Source organism: Loxodonta africana, chromosome 22 (genome assembly GCF_030014295.1).
Source record: "Loxodonta africana isolate mLoxAfr1 chromosome 22, mLoxAfr1.hap2, whole genome shotgun sequence".
NCBI lineage: Eukaryota > Metazoa > Chordata > Mammalia > Proboscidea > Elephantidae > Loxodonta > Loxodonta africana.
In genome coordinates this window covers 13,864,209-13,885,866 of record NC_087363.1, presented here as the reverse complement: position 1 = coordinate 13,885,866, position 21,658 = coordinate 13,864,209, and the positions used below count along the sequence as shown (strand labels likewise).

The 21,658-nt window shown below is 40.7% G+C and overlaps 1 protein-coding gene across 9 annotated transcripts in view; it reads right to left on the bottom strand.

The window, feature by feature from the left end:
* CFAP20DC (CFAP20 domain containing) overlaps positions 1–21,658 on the bottom strand; it is a 269,680-nt gene that overhangs the window by 39,926 nt on the left and 208,096 nt on the right. For 5 of the 9 annotated variants that reach the window (XM_023547565.2, XM_023547569.2, XM_023547566.2 and 2 more), the window contains one exon: positions 17,784–17,846. The exons of the other annotated variants lie outside the window; for them this stretch is intronic. In XM_023547565.2, the coding sequence (XP_023403333.1) occupies positions 17,784–17,846 (63 nt within the window). The remainder of the gene's footprint in view (positions 1–17,783; positions 17,847–21,658) is intronic. 9 annotated transcript variants of the gene reach the window in all.

The window sequence follows — 21,658 nt, the reverse complement described above, 5'->3', positions numbered from 1 at the left end:
CCCAAGTGGGTGACTTTAACAAACAGAAATTTATCTTCTCACAGTTTAGGAGGCTAGAAGTCCAAATTCAGGATGCTGGCTCTGGGAGGCAGCTTTCTCTTTCTGTGGGCTCTGGAGGAAGGTCCTTGTCTCTTTGAGCTTCTGCTCCTGGGTGATCTTCACCTGGCTTGGCATCCCTCTTCCCCTATCTCTGCTTACCTAATCTGCTCCTTTTATACTTTCAAAGAGATTGACTCAAGACACACCCTACACTAATAATCCTGCCTCATTATCATAACAAAGACTACCCACTCCCAAATGAGATTCTAACCTCTATAGGTTAGAATTTGTAACCCATGTGTTTTGGCGACACAATTTAACCCTTAACACCACTAGAGACAACACATATGCAAGGAAGCCAGCAAACATGTAAACGAGTTTTGTTACATACATTTCAGGACTGCTACCGAGAATTTGGGAAACCCTGGTAGCGTAGTAGTTAAGTGCTACGGCTCCTAACCAATAGGTCGGCAGTCCAAATCTGCCAGGCGCTCCTTGGACACTCTATGGGGCAGTTCTACTCTGTCCTGTACGGTTGATATAAGTTGGAAACAACTCGAGGGCAATGGGTTTGGTTTTTTTGGGTTTCACCAAGAATTTGAGAATGCTGATCGCCTCTTTACGTTAGGTTGTTTACTCACCTCAAGTTCAGAGTATTAATATGTTAAGAGAAATGTATATAACATGCTGATTTCTAGTAAAAATCTTTTCTATATATGTTAAACATTATAATTAGAATCATAATCATATCTGGGATTCAAATCCTGGGTGTGCCATATTAGTATATTTATTTGCACTTAGGTTAGACAGACATTTTAGACAGAAAATATAATGTTTTACTTGTACACAAGTTTCACTGTACCTAATTATGTAAAGTCATTATTAGTGAACTGAGAAATGAAAATATGAAACAATCCAAGCCTTAGATTAGATTTTGCATATTAAGATGTCAGGATAAAAACCATTTAAATGCAGCATAGACATTTTTTTCCAAAAATTCTTGGCAATGCTAGTTCATCATTGTCAATTTAACTAAAAGTGTGCTATTGAAATTCTATTTATTTAAATATATAAACCTCTTAAAAGTTTTGCTTTCTGATAAATACTTGTAAAAATACAAAGTAAAATTAGTGATTCATTTTATTTCTTGGTATGGACTAAGGGTAAAAAAAAAAGGGTACTCAAGTGAAATCTGAACTACTTTTATCTGCTATCTGTGGGGGAATACAACAGGTTTTTCATAAATACTCCATGACCTCAGCTACAAAACTAAAAGCCTACAATAAGAATATGAAGACAAATCAATGGCATCTAGGAAGCACTTCAATGGAAATGGCTGTTAGAAGATAACAATTTTTTGTTGTAAGTGATTTAAATGCCCAAAGAAGTACACAAGGTATTCATTAGTGTGCTTGGAACATTATTAAAATGTGCATTACAAATACTAGTTTAGGAAAGAGCTGATTTTACAAGCCAACGATATTTCCTGTGGTACCTTTTCCTAATTTGAAAGCTACACATTTTAATAGAGAAAAGCCTAAAATGTTAAGGTCAAACTGGAAATATGTTGATGATTTAAAAATGCAAGCCAAGTGCTTTATTATACTATACCACCAGAGTGTTATTGTAGTTTAAAAATATCATTAAATCAGCACAAACCCACACTTATCATTTTCTGCACATTTTTCACACCGAGCTGCCTTCTGACTATGAGTAATCTGTTAATCTGCTCTTCGCCTCACAATCCGTCAAAGTGACAGATTCATTCCTTCCCTAATACATAATATCTTCATTTACTGTATGCATTGCTGCAACCTTCTTTTTTGCTGGCACCGAAATTTGGAAAATCACAAGCAAATTCAGAGAATGTCACATGGGTGGTTGTTCTTATTTGTTTCCCATTTCTTCCATCATTCCAGCAGGAGGAACTCAGCTTTTCTGGACCCCTAATGTGAATTCACAGTATTTCCAAAATGAAGCAGTTTCAGGTTTCAATAAATATGTTATAAAAGGGGTTGGAAGGGGAAACGAGGCGAAGCACAAGGCCAGTGCACCACTCACAAGCTGACAACACTGACCACAATAGAATCTTCCTTCAATGCTTATGGCCAATGAATGGGTTCTCATGCCCACCTCTCCACCCCCCCACTCCCAGTCTCTAGGTGCAAAGAAAAAGGTATGATTGATTGAGCGGTTTAGGGACAAATGGCACCCCAACGCCCTCAGAAACACCACCGTTCAATTAAACGCCACATTGTGATTGTATTTAAGCTGAGACTTTCATTTTGTTATGATGCTGACTGACCGCAAGCCAAGACACACCTCAGGTTTTCTTGTTCATTGCTATTTTGGTTGTATAAATAGTCCTAATGCTGAAAAGCAGCCCCGGTGGTGCAGTGGTTAAGAACTCAGGCTGCTAACCAAAAGGTCGGCAGTTCAAATCCAAGAGTTGCTCCTTGGAAACGCTATGGGGCAGTTCTACTCTGTCCTGTAGGGTTGCTATGAGTTGGAATTGACTCAACAGCAATGGGTTTGGTCTTTTTTCTTTTTTTAACACTTAAAAGGAGGCCCAGTAGCACAGTGGTTAAGAGCTCGGCTACTAACCAAGAGGTTGGTGGTTCAAGTCCAACAGCCACTCCTTGGAAATCCTATGCGGCAGTTCTACTCTGTCCAGTAGGGTCACTATGAGTCGGAATTGACTCAACAGCAACGTTTTTCTTTTTTTAATGACTAAAAATACTTCATTATTTAATTTTAATCGTAAATTAAATTAAAATTTAATTGTATCCTTTCACCATAGTTATTCAATCTGTATGCTCAGCAAATAATCTGAGAAACTGGAGTATATAAAGAAGAGCGTAGCATCAGGATTGGTGGAAAACTCATTAACCACTTATGAAGATCAAAGACTGCAGCCTTCAGTATGATTACACCTCAACACAAAGGAAAAAAAAAATCCTCACTACTAGACCAATAAGCGACATCATGATAAATGGAGAAAAGATTGACATTGTCAAGGGTTTCATTTTCCTTGAATCTGCAATCAACGCCTACGGAAGCAGCAGTCAGGAAATCAAATGATGTATTGCATTAGGGTAAATCTGCTTCAAAAGACCTCTTTAAAGCGTTGGAAGGCAAAAGTGTCACTTTGAGGACTAAGGCGCGCCTGACCCAAGCCATGTTATTTTCAATTGCCTCATAAGCATGCGAAGGCTGGACAATGAATAAGGAAGACCGAAGAAGAGCTGGTATCTCTGAATTATGGTGCTGGCGAAGAATACTGACTATATACCACGGACTGCCAAAAGAATAAACAAGTCTGTCTTGGAAGAAATACAGCCAGAGTGAGTCTTGGAAGTGAGGATAGCGAGACTTCGTCTCACATACTTTGGACATGTCATCAGGAGTGATCAGTTCTTGGAGAAGGCCATCATGCCCAGTAGAGGGTCAGTGAAAAAGAAGAAGGCCCTCAAAGAGATAAATTGACACAGGGCTACAACAATGGGGTTAAGCATAACAACGATTGTGAGGATGGTGCAGGACTGGGCAGTGTTTCCTTCTGTTGTCCATTGGGTCGCTACGAGTTGGAACTGACTCGATGGCACCTAACGACAACAACTTAATTTAACAGAAAATACTATGCTGTTCCTGTCTTGCTTATTCTATTGCTTATTGGTCTATTAGTTCTGCATATAAAAGAATTAAGGGCTTTGGAAACATAAGAGGATATGTAAAATTTTAGCTTATTTAATTCATCTTGAAAAAGAGATAATGAAGTACTTCATCTATAAATCATCACTTAGCTTCACTTGTTACTGATATAAGTGACCACAATATAACCCAAAGGTCACTCTTGTTAGCCTCAAAAGTCAAATGTACAGAAGTTGTTTATAGCAAAGTATGAGGAGGTGCCTCCTAACCAGTCTACTTTCAGCACATATATAATTTTTTTCCATGTATACAACCTACACCCAACAGCATTTTCTTGTCCTGAGCACCAAATTGCATACGGTTTGTCTTAATGGATGGCAAGGGAGCTAAAGGCTTTTAAAAATCAATGGACAAGAAAGAGTCAATAGAACAATAATGTTAGTGTTAATTCAATCAAATCAGCTAAAAGTTGTTTGCCTTTTCTCCTTTAAGTCATCTGAAACAGGCTGGGCATCTGACTTGTATGACATTTATTATACTGAGTGGGTTTTTATGTGGTAACAAACAGCATAATATGAAGCTATAGACTCTGGTAAACATAATATACGGCTAGAGTGAAAATTACGTGTTTTAAAACTTTAATCAATTTCATAATGTAAAAAGAAGTACAGGTAAGAAGTAACCAACTGGCAAGAAAACCAGGGAGTCCTGGAGTGGGTGTAGGTTTGGACGGGCTGGAATTTCTTCTGGGCCAGGCTAGTTCCACACTCACAAGTCCCTCGGCAACTTCCCAGAAACACACGCCTTGAGTGACACTCAGCCGGTGACTTGCCTGTGCTGGAAGGACAGCACAAGCCCAGTGAGAGCACATTTCCACAGCGCTCTGCACATAGTAGGTGATCCAGAACACTCACTGAACACTGTGGAGGGCATGAGCTGCGACACACTTTAAATCACTTCCTGCTGTAGTGGCTCCTAGTTTAAGTAACAAGGGAAGCTATTCTGAGTTAGATTATGGAATGAATGACAGGGCAGTGGGCCTATGGCTGCAACTGGCTGTGGCCATTTAAAAACCATTACGGTCTTCCATTTCTTAGGTTCATATCAACGTCCTGGACCTCAGCCTGCACTGGACCCTCCCCTAAGACAGGATGGAGGCTAATGTTATAAACTGGAATCAATACTTCAACTTTTTTTTTTTTTTATTAACTTTTATTAAGCTTCAAGTGAACGTTTACAAATGCAATCAGTCTGTCACATATAAATTTACATACATCTCACTCCCTACTCCCACTTGCTCTCCCCATCTTGAGTCAGCCCTTTCAGTCTCTCCTTTCGTGACAATTTTGCCGGCTTCTCTCTCTCTCTATCCTCCCATCCCCGCTCCAGACAAGAGTTGCCAACACAATCTCAAGCGTCCACCTGATATAATTAGCTCACTCTTCATCAGCGTCTCTCTCCCACCCGCTGACCAGTCCCTTTCATGTCTGATGAGTTGTCTTCGGGGATGGTTCCTGTCCTGGGCCAACAGAAGGTCTGGGGACCATGGCCGCCGGGATTCCTCTAGTCTCAGTCAGACCATTAAGTTTGGTCTTTTTATGAGAATTTGGGGTCTGTATCCCACTGATCTCCTGCTCCCTCAGGGGTCCTCTGTTGTGCTCCCTGTCAGGGCAGTCATCGATTGTGGCCAGGCACCAACTAGTTCTTCTGGTCTCAGGATGATGTAGGTCTCTGGTTCGTGTGGCCCTTTCTGTCTCTTGGGCTCTTAGTTGTCATGTGGCCTTGGTGTTCTTCATTTTCCTTTGCTCCAAGTGGGTTGAGACCAATTGATGCATCTTAGATGGCCGTTTGTTAGCATTTAAGACCCCAGACGCCACATTTCAAAGTGGGATGCAGAATGATTTCATAATAGAATTATTTTGCCAATTGACTTAGAAGTCCCCGCAAACCATGTTCCCCAGACCCCCGCCCTTGCTCCGCTGACCTTTGAAGCATTCATTTTATCCCGGAAACTTCTTTGCTTTTGGTCCAGTCCAATTGAGCTGACCTTCCATGTATTGAGTGTTGTCTTTCCCTTCACCTAAAGCATTTCTTATCTACTGATTAATCAATAAAAAACCCTCTCCCACCCTCCCTCCCTCCCCGCCTCGTAACCACAAAAGTATGTGTTCTCAGGTTTACTATTACTCAAGATCTTATAATAGTGGTCTTATACAATATTTGTCCTTTTGCCTCTGACTAATTTCGCTCAGCATAATGCCTTCCAGGTTCCTCCATGTTATGAAATGTTTCACAGATTCCTCACTGTTCTTTATCGATGCGTAGTATTCCATTGTGGGAATATACCACAATTTACTTAACCATTCATCCGTTGATGGACACCTTGGTTGCTTCCAACTTTTTGCTATTGTAAACAGAGCTGCAATAAACATGGGTGTGCATATATCTGTTTGTATGAAGGCTCTTGTATCTCTAGGGTATATTCCCAGGAGTGGGATTTCTGGGTTGTATGGTAGTTCTATTTCTAACTGTTTAAGATAACGTCAGATAGATTTCCAAAGTGGTTGTACCATTTTACATTCCCACCAGCAGTGTATAAGAGTTCCAATCTCTCCGCAGCCTCTCCAACATTTATTATTTTGTGTTTTTTGGATTAATGCCAGCCTTGCTGGTGTGAGATGGAATCTCATCGTAGTTTTAATTTGCATTTCTCTAATGGCTAATGATCGTGAGTATTTTCTCATGTATCTGTTGGCTGCCTGAATATCTTCTTTAGTGAAATGTGTGTTCATATCCTTTGCCCACTTTTTGATTGGGTTGTTTGTCTTTTTGTGGTTGAGTTTTGACAGAATCATGTAGATTTTAGAGATCAGGCGCTGGTCGGAGATGTCATAGCTGAAAATTCTTTCCCAGTCTGTAGGTGGTCTTTTTATACTCTTTTGGTGAAGTCTTTAGATGAGCATAGGTGTTTGATTTTTAGGAGCTCCCAGTTATCGGGTTTCTCTTCATCATTTTTGGTAATGTTTTGTATTCTGTTTATGCCTTGTATTAGGGCTCCTAGGGTTGTCCCAATTTTTTCTTCCATGATCTTTATCGTTTTAGTCTTTATGTTTAGGTCTTTGATCCACTTGGAGTTAGTTTTTGTGCATGGTGTAAGGTATGGGTCCTGTTTCATTTTTTTGCAAATGAATATCCAGTTATGCCAGCACCATTTGTTAAAAAGGCTTTCCTTTCCCCAATTAATTGACACTGGTCCTTTGTCAAATACCAGCTACTCATATGTGGATGGATCTATGCCTGGGTTCTCAATTCTGTTCCATTGGTCTATGTGCCTGTTGCTGTACCAGTACCAGGCTGTTTTGACTACTGTGGCTGTATAATAGGTTCTGAAATCAGGTAAAGTGAGGCCTCCCACTTTCTTCTTCTTTTTCAGTAGTGCTTTGCTTATCCGGGGCTTCTTTCCCTTCCATATGAAATTGGTGATTTGTTTCTCTATCCCCTTAAAATATGACATTGGAATTTGGATTGGAAGTGCGTTAAAGGTATAGATGGCTTTTGGTAGAATAGACATTTTTACTATGTTAAGTCTTCCTATCCATGAGCAAGGTATGTTTTTCCACTTAAGTATGTCCTTTTGAATTTCTTGTAGTAGAGCTTTGTAGTTTTCTTTGTATAGGTCTTTTACATCCTTGGTAAGATTTATTCCTAAGTATCTTATCTTCTTGGGGGCTACTGTGAATGGTATTGATTTGGTTATTTCCTCTTCGGTGTTCTTTTTGTTGATGTAGAAGAATCCAAGTGATTTTTGTATGTTTATTTTATAACCTGAGACTCTGCCAAACTCTTCTATTAGTTTCAGTAGTTTTCTGGAGGATTCCTTAGGGTCTTCTGTGTATATAATCATGTCATCTGCAAATAGTGATAACTTTACTTCTTCCTTGCCAATCCGGATACCTTTTATTTCTTTGTCTAGCCTAATTGCCCTGGCTAGGACTTCAAGTATGATGTTGAATAAGAGCGGTGATAAAGGGCATCCTTGTCTGGTTCCCATTCTCAAGGGAAATGCTTTCAGGTTCTCTCCATTTAGAGTGATATTGGCTGTTGGCTTTGCATAGATGCTCTTTATTATGTTGAGGAATTTTCCTTCAATTCCTATTTTGGTAAGAGTTTTTATCATAAATGGGTGTTGGACTTTGTCAAATGCCTTTTCTGCATCAATTGATAAGATCATGTGGTTTTTGTCTTTTGTTTTATTTATGTGATGGATTACATTAATGGTTTTTCTGATATTAAACCAGCCTTGCATACGTGGTATAAATCCCACTTGATCATGGTGAATTATTTTTTTGATGTGCTGTTGGATTCTATTGGCTAGAATTTTGTTGAAGTTTTTGCATCTATGTTCATGAGGGATATAGGTCTATGATTTTCTTTTTTTGTAATGTCTTTACCTGGTTTTGGTATCAGGGAGATGGTGGCTTCATAGAATGAGTTGGGTAGTATTCCGTCATTTTCTATGCTCTGGAATACCTTCAGAAGTAGTGGTGTTAACTCTTCTCTGAAAGTTTGGTAGAACTCTGCAGTGAAGCCGTCTGGGCCAGGGCTTTTTTTTGTTGGGAGTTTTTTGATTACCTTTTCAATCTCTTTTTTTGTTATGGGTCTATTTAGTTGTTCTACTTCTGAATGTGTTAGTTTAGGTAGGTAGTGTTTTTCCAGGAATTCATCCATTTCTTCTAGGTTTTCAAATTTGTTAGAGTACAATTTTTCATAATAATCTGAAATGATTCTTTTAATTTAATTTGGTTCTGTTGTGATGTGGTCCTTCTCGTTTCTTATTCGGGTTATTTGTTTCCTTTCCTGTATTTCTTTAGTCAGTCTAGCCAATGGTTTATCAATTTTGTTAATTTTTTCAAAGAACCAGCTTTTGGCTTTGTTAATTCTTTCAATTGTTTTTCTGTTCTCTAATTCATTTAGTTCAGCTCTAATTTTTATTATTTGTTTTCTTCTGGTGCCTAATGGATTCTTTTGTTGCTCAGTTTCTATTTGTTCAAGTTGTAGGGACAGTTCTCTGATTTTGGCGCTTTCTTCTTTTTGTATGTGTGCATTTATCGATATAAATTGGCCTCTGAGCACTGCTTTTGCTGTGTCCCAGAGGTTTTGATAGGAAGTATTTTCATTCTCATTGCTTTCTAAGAATTTCCTTATTCCCTCCTTGATGTCCTCTATAACCCAGTCTTTTTTCAGGAGGGTATTGTTCATTTTCCAAGTATTTGATTTCTTTTCCCTCGTTTTTCTGTTATTGATCTCTAGTTTTATTGCCTTGTGGTCTGAGAAGATGCTTTGTAATATTTCGATGTTTTGGACTCTGCAAAGGTTTGTTTTATGACCTAATATGTGGTCTATTCTAGAGAATGTTCCATGTGCGCTAGAAAAAAAGTATATTTTGCAGCAGTTGGGTGGAGAGTTCTGTATAAGTCAATGAGGTCAAGTTGGTTGATTGTTGTAATTAGATCTTCGGTGTCTCTACTGAGCTTCTTACTGGATGTCCTGTCCTTCTCCAAAAGTGGTGTGTTGAAGTCTCCTACTATAATTGTGGAGGTATCTATCTCACTTTTCAATTCTGTTAAAATTTGATTTATGTATCTTGCAGCCCTGTCATTGGGTGCATAAATATTTAATATGGTTATGTCTTCCTGATCAATTGTCCCTTTTATCATTATATAGTGTCCTTCTTTATCCTTTGTGGTGGATTTAAGTCTAAAGTCTATTTTGTCAGAAATTAATATTGCTACTCCTCTTCTTTTTTGCTTATTGTTTGCTTGATATATTTTTTTTCCATCCTTTGAGTTTTAGTTTATTTGTGTCTCTAAGTCTAAGGTGTGTCTCTTGTAGGCAGCATATAGATGGATCATATTTCTTTATCCAGTCTGTGACTCTCTGTCTCTTTATTGGTGCATTTAGTCCATTTACATTCAGCGTAATTATAGATAAATAAGTTTTTAGTGCTGTCATTTTGATGCCTTTTTATGTGTGTTGTTGACAATTTCATTCTTCCACATACTTTTTTGTGCTGAGGCGTTTTTCTTAGTAAATTGTGAGATCCTCATTTTCATAGTGTTTGACTTTACGTTAGTTGAGTCGTTACGTTTTTCTTGGCTTTCATCTTGAGTTATAGAGTTGTTATACCTTTTTGTGGTTACCTTATTATTTACCCCATTTTTCTAAGTAAAAACCTAACTTGTATCATTCTATATTGCCTTGTATCACTCTCCATATGGCAGTTCAATGCCTCCTGTATTTAGTCCCTCTTTTTGATTATTGTGATCTTTTACCTATTGACTTCCATGATTCCCTGTTACGTGTTTTTTGTTTTTTAATTAATCTTAATTTGTTTGTTTTTGTGATTTCCCTATTTGAGTTGATATCAGGACGTTCTGTTTTGTGACCTTGTGTTGTGCTGATATCTGATATTATTGGTTCTCTGACCAAACAATATCCTTTAGTATTTCTTGTAGCTTTGGTTTGGTTTTTGCAAATTCTCTAAACTTGTTTTTATCTGTAAATATCTTAATTTTGCCTTCATATTTCAAAGAGAGTTTTGCTGGATATATGATCCTTGGCTGGCAGTTTTTCTCCTTCAGTGTTCTGTATATGTCGTCCCATTCCCTTCTTGCCTGCATGGTTTCTGCTGAGTAGTCTGAACTTATTCTTATTGATTCTCCCTTGAAGGAAACCTTTCTTTTCTCCCTGGCTGCTTTTAAAATTTTCTGTTTATCTTTGGTTTTGGCGAGTTTGATGATGATATGTCTTGGTGTTTTTCTTTTTGGATCAATCTTAAATGGGGTTCGATGAGCATCTTGGATAGATATCCTTTCGTCTTTCATGATGTCAGGGAAATTTTCTGTCAGGAGTTCTTCAACTATTTTCTCTGTGTTTTCTGTCCCCCCTCCCTGTTCTGGGACTCCAATCACCCGCAGGTTATCCTTCTTGATAGAGTCCCACATGATTCTTAGGGTTTCTTCATTTTTTTAAATTCTTTTATCTGATTTTTTTTCAGCTATGTTGGTGTTGATTCCCTGGTCCTCCAGATGTCCCAGTCTGCATTCTAATTGCTCGAGTCTGCTCCTCTGACTTCCTATTGCATTGTCTAATTCTGTAATTTTATTGTTAATCTTTTGGATTTCTACATGTTGTCTCTCTATGGATTCTTGCAACTTATTAATTTTTCCACTATGTTCTTGAATAATCTTTTTGAGTTCTTCAACAGTTTTATCAGTGTGTTCCTTGGCTTTTTCTGCAGTCTGCCTTATTTCATTTGTGATGTCTTGAAGCATTCTGTAAATTAGTTTTTTATATTCTGTATCTGATAATTCCAGGATTGTATCTCCATTTGGGAAAGATTTTGATTCTTTTGTTTGGGGGCTTGGAGAAGCTGTCATGGTCTGCTTCTTTAAGTGGTTTGATATGGATTGTTGTCTCCGAGCCATCACTGGGAAACTAGTTTTTCCAGAAAATCCGCTAAAAAAAAAATGCAGTCAGATCCCTATCAGAGTTCTCCCTCTGGCTCAGGCTATTCGGATGTTAATGAAGCCGCCTGGGGAGGGTTTGGGAGGGAACAGAGAGATAGGAGAGTAGCACCTCAGAATATAGCCAGAGTTGCTTGTCTTGCTTGGAATGACTATTATATCTGAGATTCCCGCGGGGCGCGTCGCCTATGTGTGTTGGCTGTTCGGAGATTGCCCCCGGGGGGTCTGGCCCGCTGGAGTCAAGGTCAGATCCTCCGCTTCCAGCCCCACGCCCAGCGTCAAGGCTCCCCTACTGGGACGGTGCACTCTCGACTCCAAAATCAGTCGCTGCCTCCCAGGGACTTCTCGTCCCTCCAGCCGCGTTGCCGTGCTGTCTCCGCGAACCAGTTGGGCCGCCTCCCGGGGTTAGTTCAGGTGGGTGGAGCAGCTCCCCGTGCTTGTGCCGTGATCGAGTGTCCCAGCTGGGACGCTGTTCTCCCCGCTCCAATACCAGTCACTGCCTCCTGGGGACTTCTCCTACCGGCTGCGTCCCACGCCGCCCGCGCGACCCCACTGGGCCCCCTCCCGGGGTTAGTTCAGAGGGGTGGAGCAGCTCTCCGTGTTTATGCTGTACCTACGTCCAGTCCAAATCCCGGCGGGACGGTTCCCCGGCTGGGACGCTGCTCTCCCCGTTCCAAGACCAGTCACTGCCTTCCGGAGTCTTCTCCTACCGGCTGCGTCCCACGCCGCCCGCGGAACCAGCTGGTCCCCCTCCCGGGGCTAGTTCAGGGGGGTGGAGCAGCTCTCTGTGCTTGAGCCGTACCTGACTGGTACGCTGGTTCCAGGCTCTGAAAACAATCACTGCTTCCCCGTATTAGTTCGTTCTCCATCTCTAAATCTGTGTTTGTTGTTCAGGGTTTGTAGATTGTTATGTATGTGATTGATTCACTTGTTTTTCCGTGTCTTTGTTGTAAGAGGGATCCGAGGTAGCGTCTGCCTAGTCCGCCATCTTGGCTCCGCCTCTCCGAATTTATATTAATACTTCAACTTTTTAAAGGTTCTCATTACTCTAGAAGGGGAAGCTGAATCTTTTAATTAAAAGCTGAAACTGAAACGTTAGAGTAGTAAATAATTGCTTTGGTAATTACCTTCTTTACATTGGACTGTGGGCCAAAGGTAACATGAGTTCACTGGATGTAACACAGTGACTGGGGAGGCCTGGGCAATCTCAGGAGCCCAGTGTTCCACTCGTGAGAAGGGCTAAGATTCCTCAGGGATCCACCTTTCCATACACAGGAGCTTTGGGGTTGTGGAGAGGAGATGCAGTCTGTGTTCTGACACCCTCATGGAGATGGGGGTCACGAGTCACTTTGTAATTCCGGAAAACACTGCACTAACTAAAATATTGGTTAGTATTTCCCTAGCCCTAATGGCTTAAGAGAGGACCCTTTTAGCACAGTGGTTAAGTGGCTGGCTGCTAACCAACAGGTTGGCGGTTCGAACCCACCAGCTGCTCTGTGAAAGATGTGGCAGTCTGCTTCTGTAACGATTATAGCCCTGGAAACTCTATGGGGCAGTTCCACTCTGTCCTACAGGGTCGCTATGAGTCAGAATCAACTCTACTGCAACAGGTTTTGATGGCTTAAGATTCTCCCCTGAAGCCCAGCTGGAAAAGAAGGGGACTCAGATTTAAGTGCTAAGTCCCAGTGGCCCAAGAAAGGCCTGGTCAGAGAGGAGGTAGACATCTCAACTGAGAAGGCTGGAAAGCGCAGTCAGCTGATGCGCAGGCAGGTAGGACTGAGCACTGAGTTCTCTGATGTGGCAGCTAGTTAGGGCCTGGGACAGGGTAACTGGAGCAGGTATACAGGCTGAGCAAACTCGCTTGGGTATAATAAGCAGTAAGAACCAGGATAGAAAGCAGGCTGGACAGGTCAATGCGTTCCAAGAGCAGAGGAAGAAGGCGAAGTGGTGGTGGGGCAGGGGACGCCAGCTGCCCAACTCTTCCCATTCACACTCCATTCTTGGTAAATGCACCTCTGGAGCCCAATGGTGCCCCCTGGAATTGTGCAAGTCATGGTCCTGGCTTTAGAACGGTCAGAGGCAAAAGCAAAGATGGAAACAGTTCTCAAGGGGCTCTCAAAGGATTTGTATTGGCCTCTCAAAGGATTCCTATTTGCTACCAGGGGATGCCTTTAAACGGGGCAGGGCTTCTATAGGTCATTATGGGGCCTGCCTTTGCTGTGGACTGGGGAGGAAAGGGGCCTGCTGGAGTCTCTTTGTACCAGGTGTTTTTAAAGTCTATCTGAAAAGTTGAAGCAGGGTGGATTAAAGACCTCTCTGGGAGCAAGATGGACAAGGATCACTTGAATTTCAGAAGGCACCAGCATAGGCTCAGGTTCGTTCTATTTATCTAGTTTCCTTTTTTTCTATCTGCCTATTTGGATTCTGTTAGCCTTGGCAGGGTGAAGTACACCTTCTGCACCTGTGGCAGCCCAAGCAGATTTCTATCAGGTGGCATCCCGACTCCATAAAACAGGCATGAAGAGACAAGTAGAGAGAACCAGTGTCCAGTAAGAACACAAAAGGAGCACATAAATGTAATTTTCGAAGACCTTTTCCATTTAAAGTGTTAAAATGATGCATTTCCAGAGACTGTAGATTGTGGATATCTTCTAAGAAGTCATTTAAAACAAATTCATGAAAGGGGTTTATTTCATTTATTACAAGTAAAAACAGGGCCAGGTTTCAGAAACCTTCAAGGGAGACAAGCCTATGAGTACTCATGGGTTCCAGGTAGCAGTTAAATAAACAATGACATGACTAGAGTAGAGAAAAAAAAAAAAAGAAAAAAAAGAGTAGAGAGAAGGGGAAATTCAGTTTTGTGAGGTAAGATTCAATGAATTCAACACATATTTCTTGAGTGTCTCCTATGTGCTGGGCACTGTTTGAGGAGCCAAAGATACAGTTAACAAGTAAGAACATTGAACAGTTAAATCTCAGAGCTTTCCCTAGATCTTTGCAAGGATTTCCCTTTCATCTTCTGCAAGTAGGAAGACAGTGGTATTGTTTAATTCGCAATCAGAATAAAGTTGTGTTTTTATGACATGCCCTCATTTGGGCAGAGCTTAAACCTAATTTCCGTGCACCTTCCAATCCCTGCTAACCCAAAGATCCACAGGCGTTAGTAAGCCTTAGGATGGCCCTGATCATTAATACATAGTTTTTAATAATAGTTGCTAGCATCTTCTGTAGTCCACTGACTCTCAAATTTATATCTCCAGTCTTGACCCTCCTCTGAATTCTAGACTCACCTATCTGGCTGCCAACTTGACAGAGGTCCATTTGGATATCTAATACATATCTCAGATCCAAGCATTCAAAACTAACTTGATTTTATCCAACAAATAGGCTTTTTCTTCAGTCTTCCCTATCTCAGAAAATGCCACCATCAAGCCAGAAACCAAGAGTGAGCCCCAGTTTTTCTCTCTAACCCACCTCCCAGCCTTGGTAAGTTGTCCTGGTGCTCCTCCCAAATATATTTGCCAAATCCAGCCACTTCTCTCCATTTTCCCTGCGACAACCCCAGCCCAGACTGCCGTCGTCTCTCCCCTGGACAATGCCCGCTTTCTGTGCTTCTCTTGCCCCTACACTCTGCTCTACACTCAGCAACCAGGGTGGTCTTGCTAACTGTATCTGTGGCTCCTCAAACAGTGCCAAGCACATAGAAGGCACTCAAGAAATACGTGATGAATTCACTGAATTGGCCGTTTTTACTTGTAATACATGAAATAAACTTCAACTTTGTTCTTCATCCTTGAAGATTTTCATTGCTCTGTGCCGTGTGGGCATACCTCTGGTCCCTCACTCAACTCAAATGCTGACAGAGTCGCCTATACGTGCCAGGCCACGTGCTGAACCACATAAGGAGGAGAGATACCACCCTGCTCTCAGGAACTAGGAGAACAGCCTGGCAGGTCTTCAGCCAAGGTGCTTTGGACCAGACCTGTAGGTTCTGAATATGGAGAATCACTGCCCTCAAATGAGCGGGTGTGAACTTGTGAACTTGCAGGAATGGAATTGTGAAATGAGAGGTATCCATGCCTTTTTCCAGAAAAAGTTAATGAGAAGTGATAAAAATCAATGCCTTCAGTTTTATGAACAAATCATTAGGATTTGATGCAAAAAATACAAATACTCGAGAACTAACAACAATGCGAGATTTAGAAAACTGTTTACTTAGCTAATAAGGAAATCCACTGTGGTGCCTGGGTCTGAAGTAGGAATACTTGTTACAAATATCTCCCTTAAAGATTCAACTTATTTTAAAATGATCCAAACTTGAAGATGATCTTAGTCATCTGAAGTAGACTATGACATGCAAGTGCTGTATTTCACTTTATTTATTTATGCCTTTTATGTTTTTGGTGTTGGGGAAAAATATAAAACGTTAAGCAGTAGAGGAGAATCCCACCGGGCTGCCTAGCTCTTTGTGTCCCGACAACCAGAGAGATAAGAAAAATGGTGCCACCATGATCAGTCCGGGGTGGGGCAGGTGGGTTATGACGACAGGCCAGCCGGCCTCAGTCAGCCCGGCTGAGCTAGCGTGAACTGAGGTCGGCGGTTATTAATCATCTGTCAAAGTTTGCAGGGCTTTACCAGATAATTATAGCTATAAGTACATTTATATCGCACAAACATGTGGCAAAGCTGCAACGGACTCAAGCCTTAACACAATCTGCAATGACATTTAAACACAACACAGATAAGCGGTAAATCACAAGCAAACACTTTAGAAAATCATGCCATTCATCGCTGCTCGGGCATCTTAGAATTATTTTCTAGATTGTTTGTTTTCATAAACATTTAGAACCTTACGGAGCCTCTGACTACTGTCCCTCCTCCCCCTAATTTCCCAATGAGTTGTAAAAATAGCAGGTATAATCATCCTTTGAAATGAAAGACTGGTTATCGACGCCATCCGTATGAAGACAACCAGAGCGTAATCACAGCGTATTTCATCAAACACACTCCTGAGCGAAAATGTCTCGAGCTGTTCTGAAGAATCGAAATAAACATATAAATAGCTGTGACTGAGGGATCGCTCTAAAGCCCACAAACCAATAGATGGCATTTTAAAATGAACGCATGAGGCTGCAAATGGCATCCATTTTGCTGTTTGCCAGCATGTAAGTTTACATGCTAGGAAACATTTCTCAACATGAATGAACTGTGAAATTGTCTCCTCCCACCCCACACTCCCCTGAATTGCATTAGATTATGTTAGTCATTTCTGCACCTTCTTGGAGAGGCTGTTAGTGGCCCGAGAGGCAGTGTTGGCTGATGCTGGAGGCAAGGGCCTCAGTGTCTGAGATGGGATTTAAAATATCAGTCAGTATGCTAGTAAGAAACAATGGGAAATATCACACCCATGCCTAACCACGCCAGAGGAAAGCGCTTTGCTGCAAACCTAGACACACAAAGGAATATGATGAGGTGAACCACATATATCTCAATCCCTAGACTGTAAATTTCTCAGGAAAGTGATCACTGTTCTATCCCGCCTCGATCCAGGGTCAAGCACTGCCCTAAGAGTGCAAGTGAATTATTTTACTGTGCAAGGAAAATGTGAATACATGCAGTGTTTTAATTATTTCCATCCTAGAATCAACTCTTCAAAACCCAAATTTACCTGCTTTGTGGATTGCATACTATTTTTAATTCCTAAATTGCACAAAACTAAGAAGGTAATTATGTTGCCAAAATAAAAATATTGCCAGACTAAAATGTAAATGAAAGACTTTGGGGTGCTGGTTGTTGTTAGACCAGTAAAGCGAAATGAAAGTTGACTCTCTAAACATGTACCTGTGTGGATATGAAAATGTGCACTTACAAATCTTAGGTCTCCTGAGTAGTTGTGACATTTCAGGAAAGCTAGATGTGGCCATTTCACTCCTAAAACAGACACTGTCACAGCCTCTTGTCAGTGAACTTTGCACGCACACACGCTCCCTGCCCATGTCTTGGTCCTGCAGATTACTCTGAATACCACACATTTAATTCACCAAATCCACAGACCACCTGCTTTTTACGCATTCTGTTCAGAGGCTCCAAATGCTGAACTTTATATCCAGGGCCTATGTTAAGAACAAACACAAACAAACAAAAAACCCAAACCCGTTGCCTTCAAGTCAATTCCGACTCATAATAACCCTACAGGACAGAGTAGAGCCACCCCATAGAGTTTCCAAAGAACTGCTGGTGGATTCAAACAGCTGACCTTTCAGTTAGCAGCCACCAGGGCTCCTGCACTCATGTTAGATGCTTGTTTATCCAAGAGAATAGACTTAGAGGGTGTTGCTTTTTTACTTCCCATTTCCTATATTTCTCATATAAACTATCAGTATCCTTCAATTTTAAAAGCTCTGTATTTTGGGGAATGAAGCAGTGGATATTGTTTGTAAGAAATACATATATATATACACACATACACACACACAAATCTTAAGAGGATCACAGCTGTCAATTTTAAATTAAATTATGTACATTCCATGATTTAATTTACCCCATTTTTATATGATATATGCTTACCTCATAATTGTATCATCTTCTTTATTTACGACCCAATAAATGCCTTCCTGCCAATTCTCCAAACTGCGGGATTTATGAGCCAAGAGTCAACCACATAATCTGTAGGTTTTTGAATAGCTATATAATAATTTTCTAGGAAATCGGTAGATAACCTGCTGGCAAATGGGGCTGATGGAATTCCATTTTTGGCTTTAAATTTGGCTTTTTACTTTGATATGTGAAAATATTAATTAATTTTTCCAAAATTTATGAACTTTTAATGGGTTGTATAAAACACACTGCCTGTTTAGTTGGTGAAAAATCTTATATTCTTTCTTTATGGTATTCTGTCTTTGGGAATCAAAATTTAAGAACATTTAAAGTCTCATACTGCCATATCTAAATATTTACTTGTTGCATTCATTCATTCATCCGGTATATATGAAGTTTGTTTTCTATGTAGGGCAGTGAAATAAAAGCCAGTGGTGTGGCCTTTAGATGGTGGGGCTGGTTTTTGGACGAAAAACCTATAAAGAACCCTCATCAAAGTCACAGAATCATAAAGCTGGAAGCAACCTCAGACAGCATGTAACTCACATCCTTTCTTTTATAGAGAAAGGTGTTCCTGTAATTAAATAAAAGTCTGCAGCGGTCTGGAGGCGTGTCTACCATCACACACTGGGCTGCTGAAATTAGAAAGGGAACTGGGTAGGTCCCCTTTCTCCCTTCACTGAAGCAGAGGAATCCACTTTCTAACATATCTCACTAACAATCTCATTTGCTTAGACTTCACAACATTTGGAATTTACTGTAATTTGGACCAAAGGTAGATTTCTCATTGCCTTGAAGGTTTACTGATACAGAGAAAAAAGGAGTTTGGTAAGTAAATCTTGATGAGCAGCAAGATCGCAGGAACATATATCCAAATAATCAAGAGATGACTCATTTTAAGAATGTTAAAACACCTTTTTATATATACTGAAATTACAATTTCAATTTTGAACTCCTTATTAAGGAGCCCTGGTGGCACAGTGGTTAAGCAGCTCAGCTGCTAACCAAAAGGTCGGCGCAGGGATGGATTATCCAATAAGGTAAGCACAGTGTTTACCTTGCTTACCATATCAGCTATAGTGAAATTGTTCATTAGTAAGTAAGCACAAGTAAGCCCGTGCTTATCTTGCTTCCTGGGTCATTCACCCATGTCAGGGATTGCAAATTTAAACAGGGGCTTTGATTCCTCAGGAAGGTGCTGTGGGGTTGGGAGAGAATACCTACAAGCAGAGTCTTTGATGTGAAAAACTGTGAAATTGTTCATGACAGATGATCTGGTAAGCAAGGTAAGCACCATGCTTACCTTGCCTATTGGATAATCTGCCCCTGGGTCAGCAGTTTGAACCCAACAACTGCAGCACAGGAGAGAGATCTTGCACTCTGCTTCCATAAAGATTATAGCTTTGAAAACCCTATCGGGCAGTTCTACTCTGTCCTATAGGGTTGCTATGAGTGAGAACTGACTCACAGCAATGAGTTTATTGTATCTATCAATGATAGCGACAGTTTAGAAGAGATTATTAATAAAGAATGATGACACCACCTCTGTCATGAACACTCTGGGCCCCATGAATAATCCTGTAAGCCATGTAGGTGGTCTTCTGGCAGCCATGTAAATTTTACAAGGCTTGGTCTTCCATTCATTGTTGATTGGATCAGAAATGGATATTTGACCCAAACTAGGCCAATCATATTCTCTCTCCTAGAAATTATGATTTGGAATTCAGACATAGCCTGTCAGTCTTGGTGTGCACCTTGAACTGTAATTTATAAACTCAAGAGCTGTCGGACAGCTATATCCTGCCATATGTGAACTGGGAAACAGAGAAAGCTGGTGCTTAGAGAGCAGAAGGAAGCAGACAGGAGAACACAGCGGAGGTGAACGGTGGAGTGAGGATGCTGCTTGGCTGCCTCTTGAGTTCCATGATATAACCCTGTATTCTTATAAAACAAATCCCTTCCGCCTCTCTCTCTCTTTTTAATACTAGCTAAGTTGTCTTTGTTATATGCAATCAGTCTTAACTCAGATGCTTTGGAATAGATACCACACCCTGGAGTCAAAGCTACAATGCTATTCTTGGTTTTGGTCCACTCCATGGGCAACCCACAGTACAGGAGAGATAATGTGGCAATGAGATGCATTTGGTAACTAAGACCCTGCTGGTGAAGCCCAAGAGGAACCGATTTTTCAATGTTCCTAGTAAATAATACAGCAACAAAGTGATACTGATTTAGACTGATAAACTGGCTTATGTAAGTGTATTTACCAGAAAAATCATAAGACACTACATTTATTTAAAAACTGGAATCAGATTTGCTTTTCCTATTGTTGTTGTTGGGGCCCTGGTGGTGCTGCGGTTAAGCGTTTGTCTGCTAACCAAAAGGTCGGCAGTTCCAATCCACCAGTCACTCCTTGGAAACTCTATGGGGCAGTTCTATTCTGTCCTAAAGGGTTGCTATGAGTTGGAATAGTTTCGACAGCAGCGAGTTTGGTTTTTGGAGTTTTTATTCTTGTTAGCTGCCGTTGAGTCAGTTCCAACTCACAGTGTGCCTACGTACAACAGAACAAAACACTGTCTGGTCCTGCACCATCCTCACAAGTTGCTAAGCTTGAGCCCATTGTTGCAGCCACTGTGTCAATTCTTCTTCAGTCTTCCTTAATCACTGTCCAGTTTTCACATGCATATGAGGTGACTGAAAATACCATGGCTTGGGTCTGGTGCATCTTAGTCCTCAAAATGACATGTTTGCTTTTTAATACTTTAAAGAGGTCTTTTGCAGCACATTTTCCCAATACACTATGTCATTTGATTTCCTGACTGCTGCTTCCATAGGTGTTGATTGTGGATCCAAGTAAAATGAAATCCATGACAACATCAATATTTTCTCTGTTTATCATGATGCTGCTTATTGGTCCAGCTGTGAGGATTCTTGTTTTCTTTATCAGTAAGTGCTTCAAGTCTTCTTCACCTTCACAAGCAAGGTTGTGTTATACATATGTCACAGGCTGTTAATGAGTTTTCCTCTAATCCTGATGCCACGTTCTTCTTCTATAGGCTGGCTTCTCAGATTTGCTCAGCATACAGATTGAGTAAGTATGGTGAAAGGATATAATCTTGACATACACCTTTCCTGATTTTAAACCACTAGGATCCCCTTGGAAACCCTGGTGGTGTAGTGGTTAAGTGCTACGGCTGCTCTCCTTGTTCTGTTCTAATGACTGCCTCTTGTTCTGTATACAAGAGCACAATTCACTGTTCTGGAATTCCCTTTCTTTGCAATGTTATCCATAATTTGTTATGATCCACACAGTCGAATGCCTTTGCATAGTCAATAAAACACAGGTAAACATCTTTCTGGTATTTTCTGCCTTCAGCCAAGATCCACCTGACATCAGCAATGATATCCCTCGTTCCACATTCTCTTCTGAATCTGGCTTAAATTTCTGGCAGTTCCCTGTCGAAGTACTGCTGCAACTGTTTTTGAATTATCTTCAGAAAAATTTTACTTGCATGTAATATAACTGATATTGTTAGATAATTTCTGCATTGTATTGGATCACCTTTCTTTGGAAAGGCACAAATACAGATCTTATCCAGTTGGTTGGCTATGAAGCTGTCTTCCAAATTTCTTGGCATAGATGAGTGAGCAAAGTGTTGCATGTGTTTGTTGAAACATCTCAATTGGTATTCCGTTAATTCCTGGAGCCTTCTTTTTAGCCAATGCCTTTAGTGCAGCTTGGACTTCTTCCTTCAGTGCTATCAGTTCTTGTCATATGCTATCTCCTGAAATGGTTGAATGTTGAGCAGTTCTTTTTGGTACAATGGCTCTTCTTTCCATCTTCT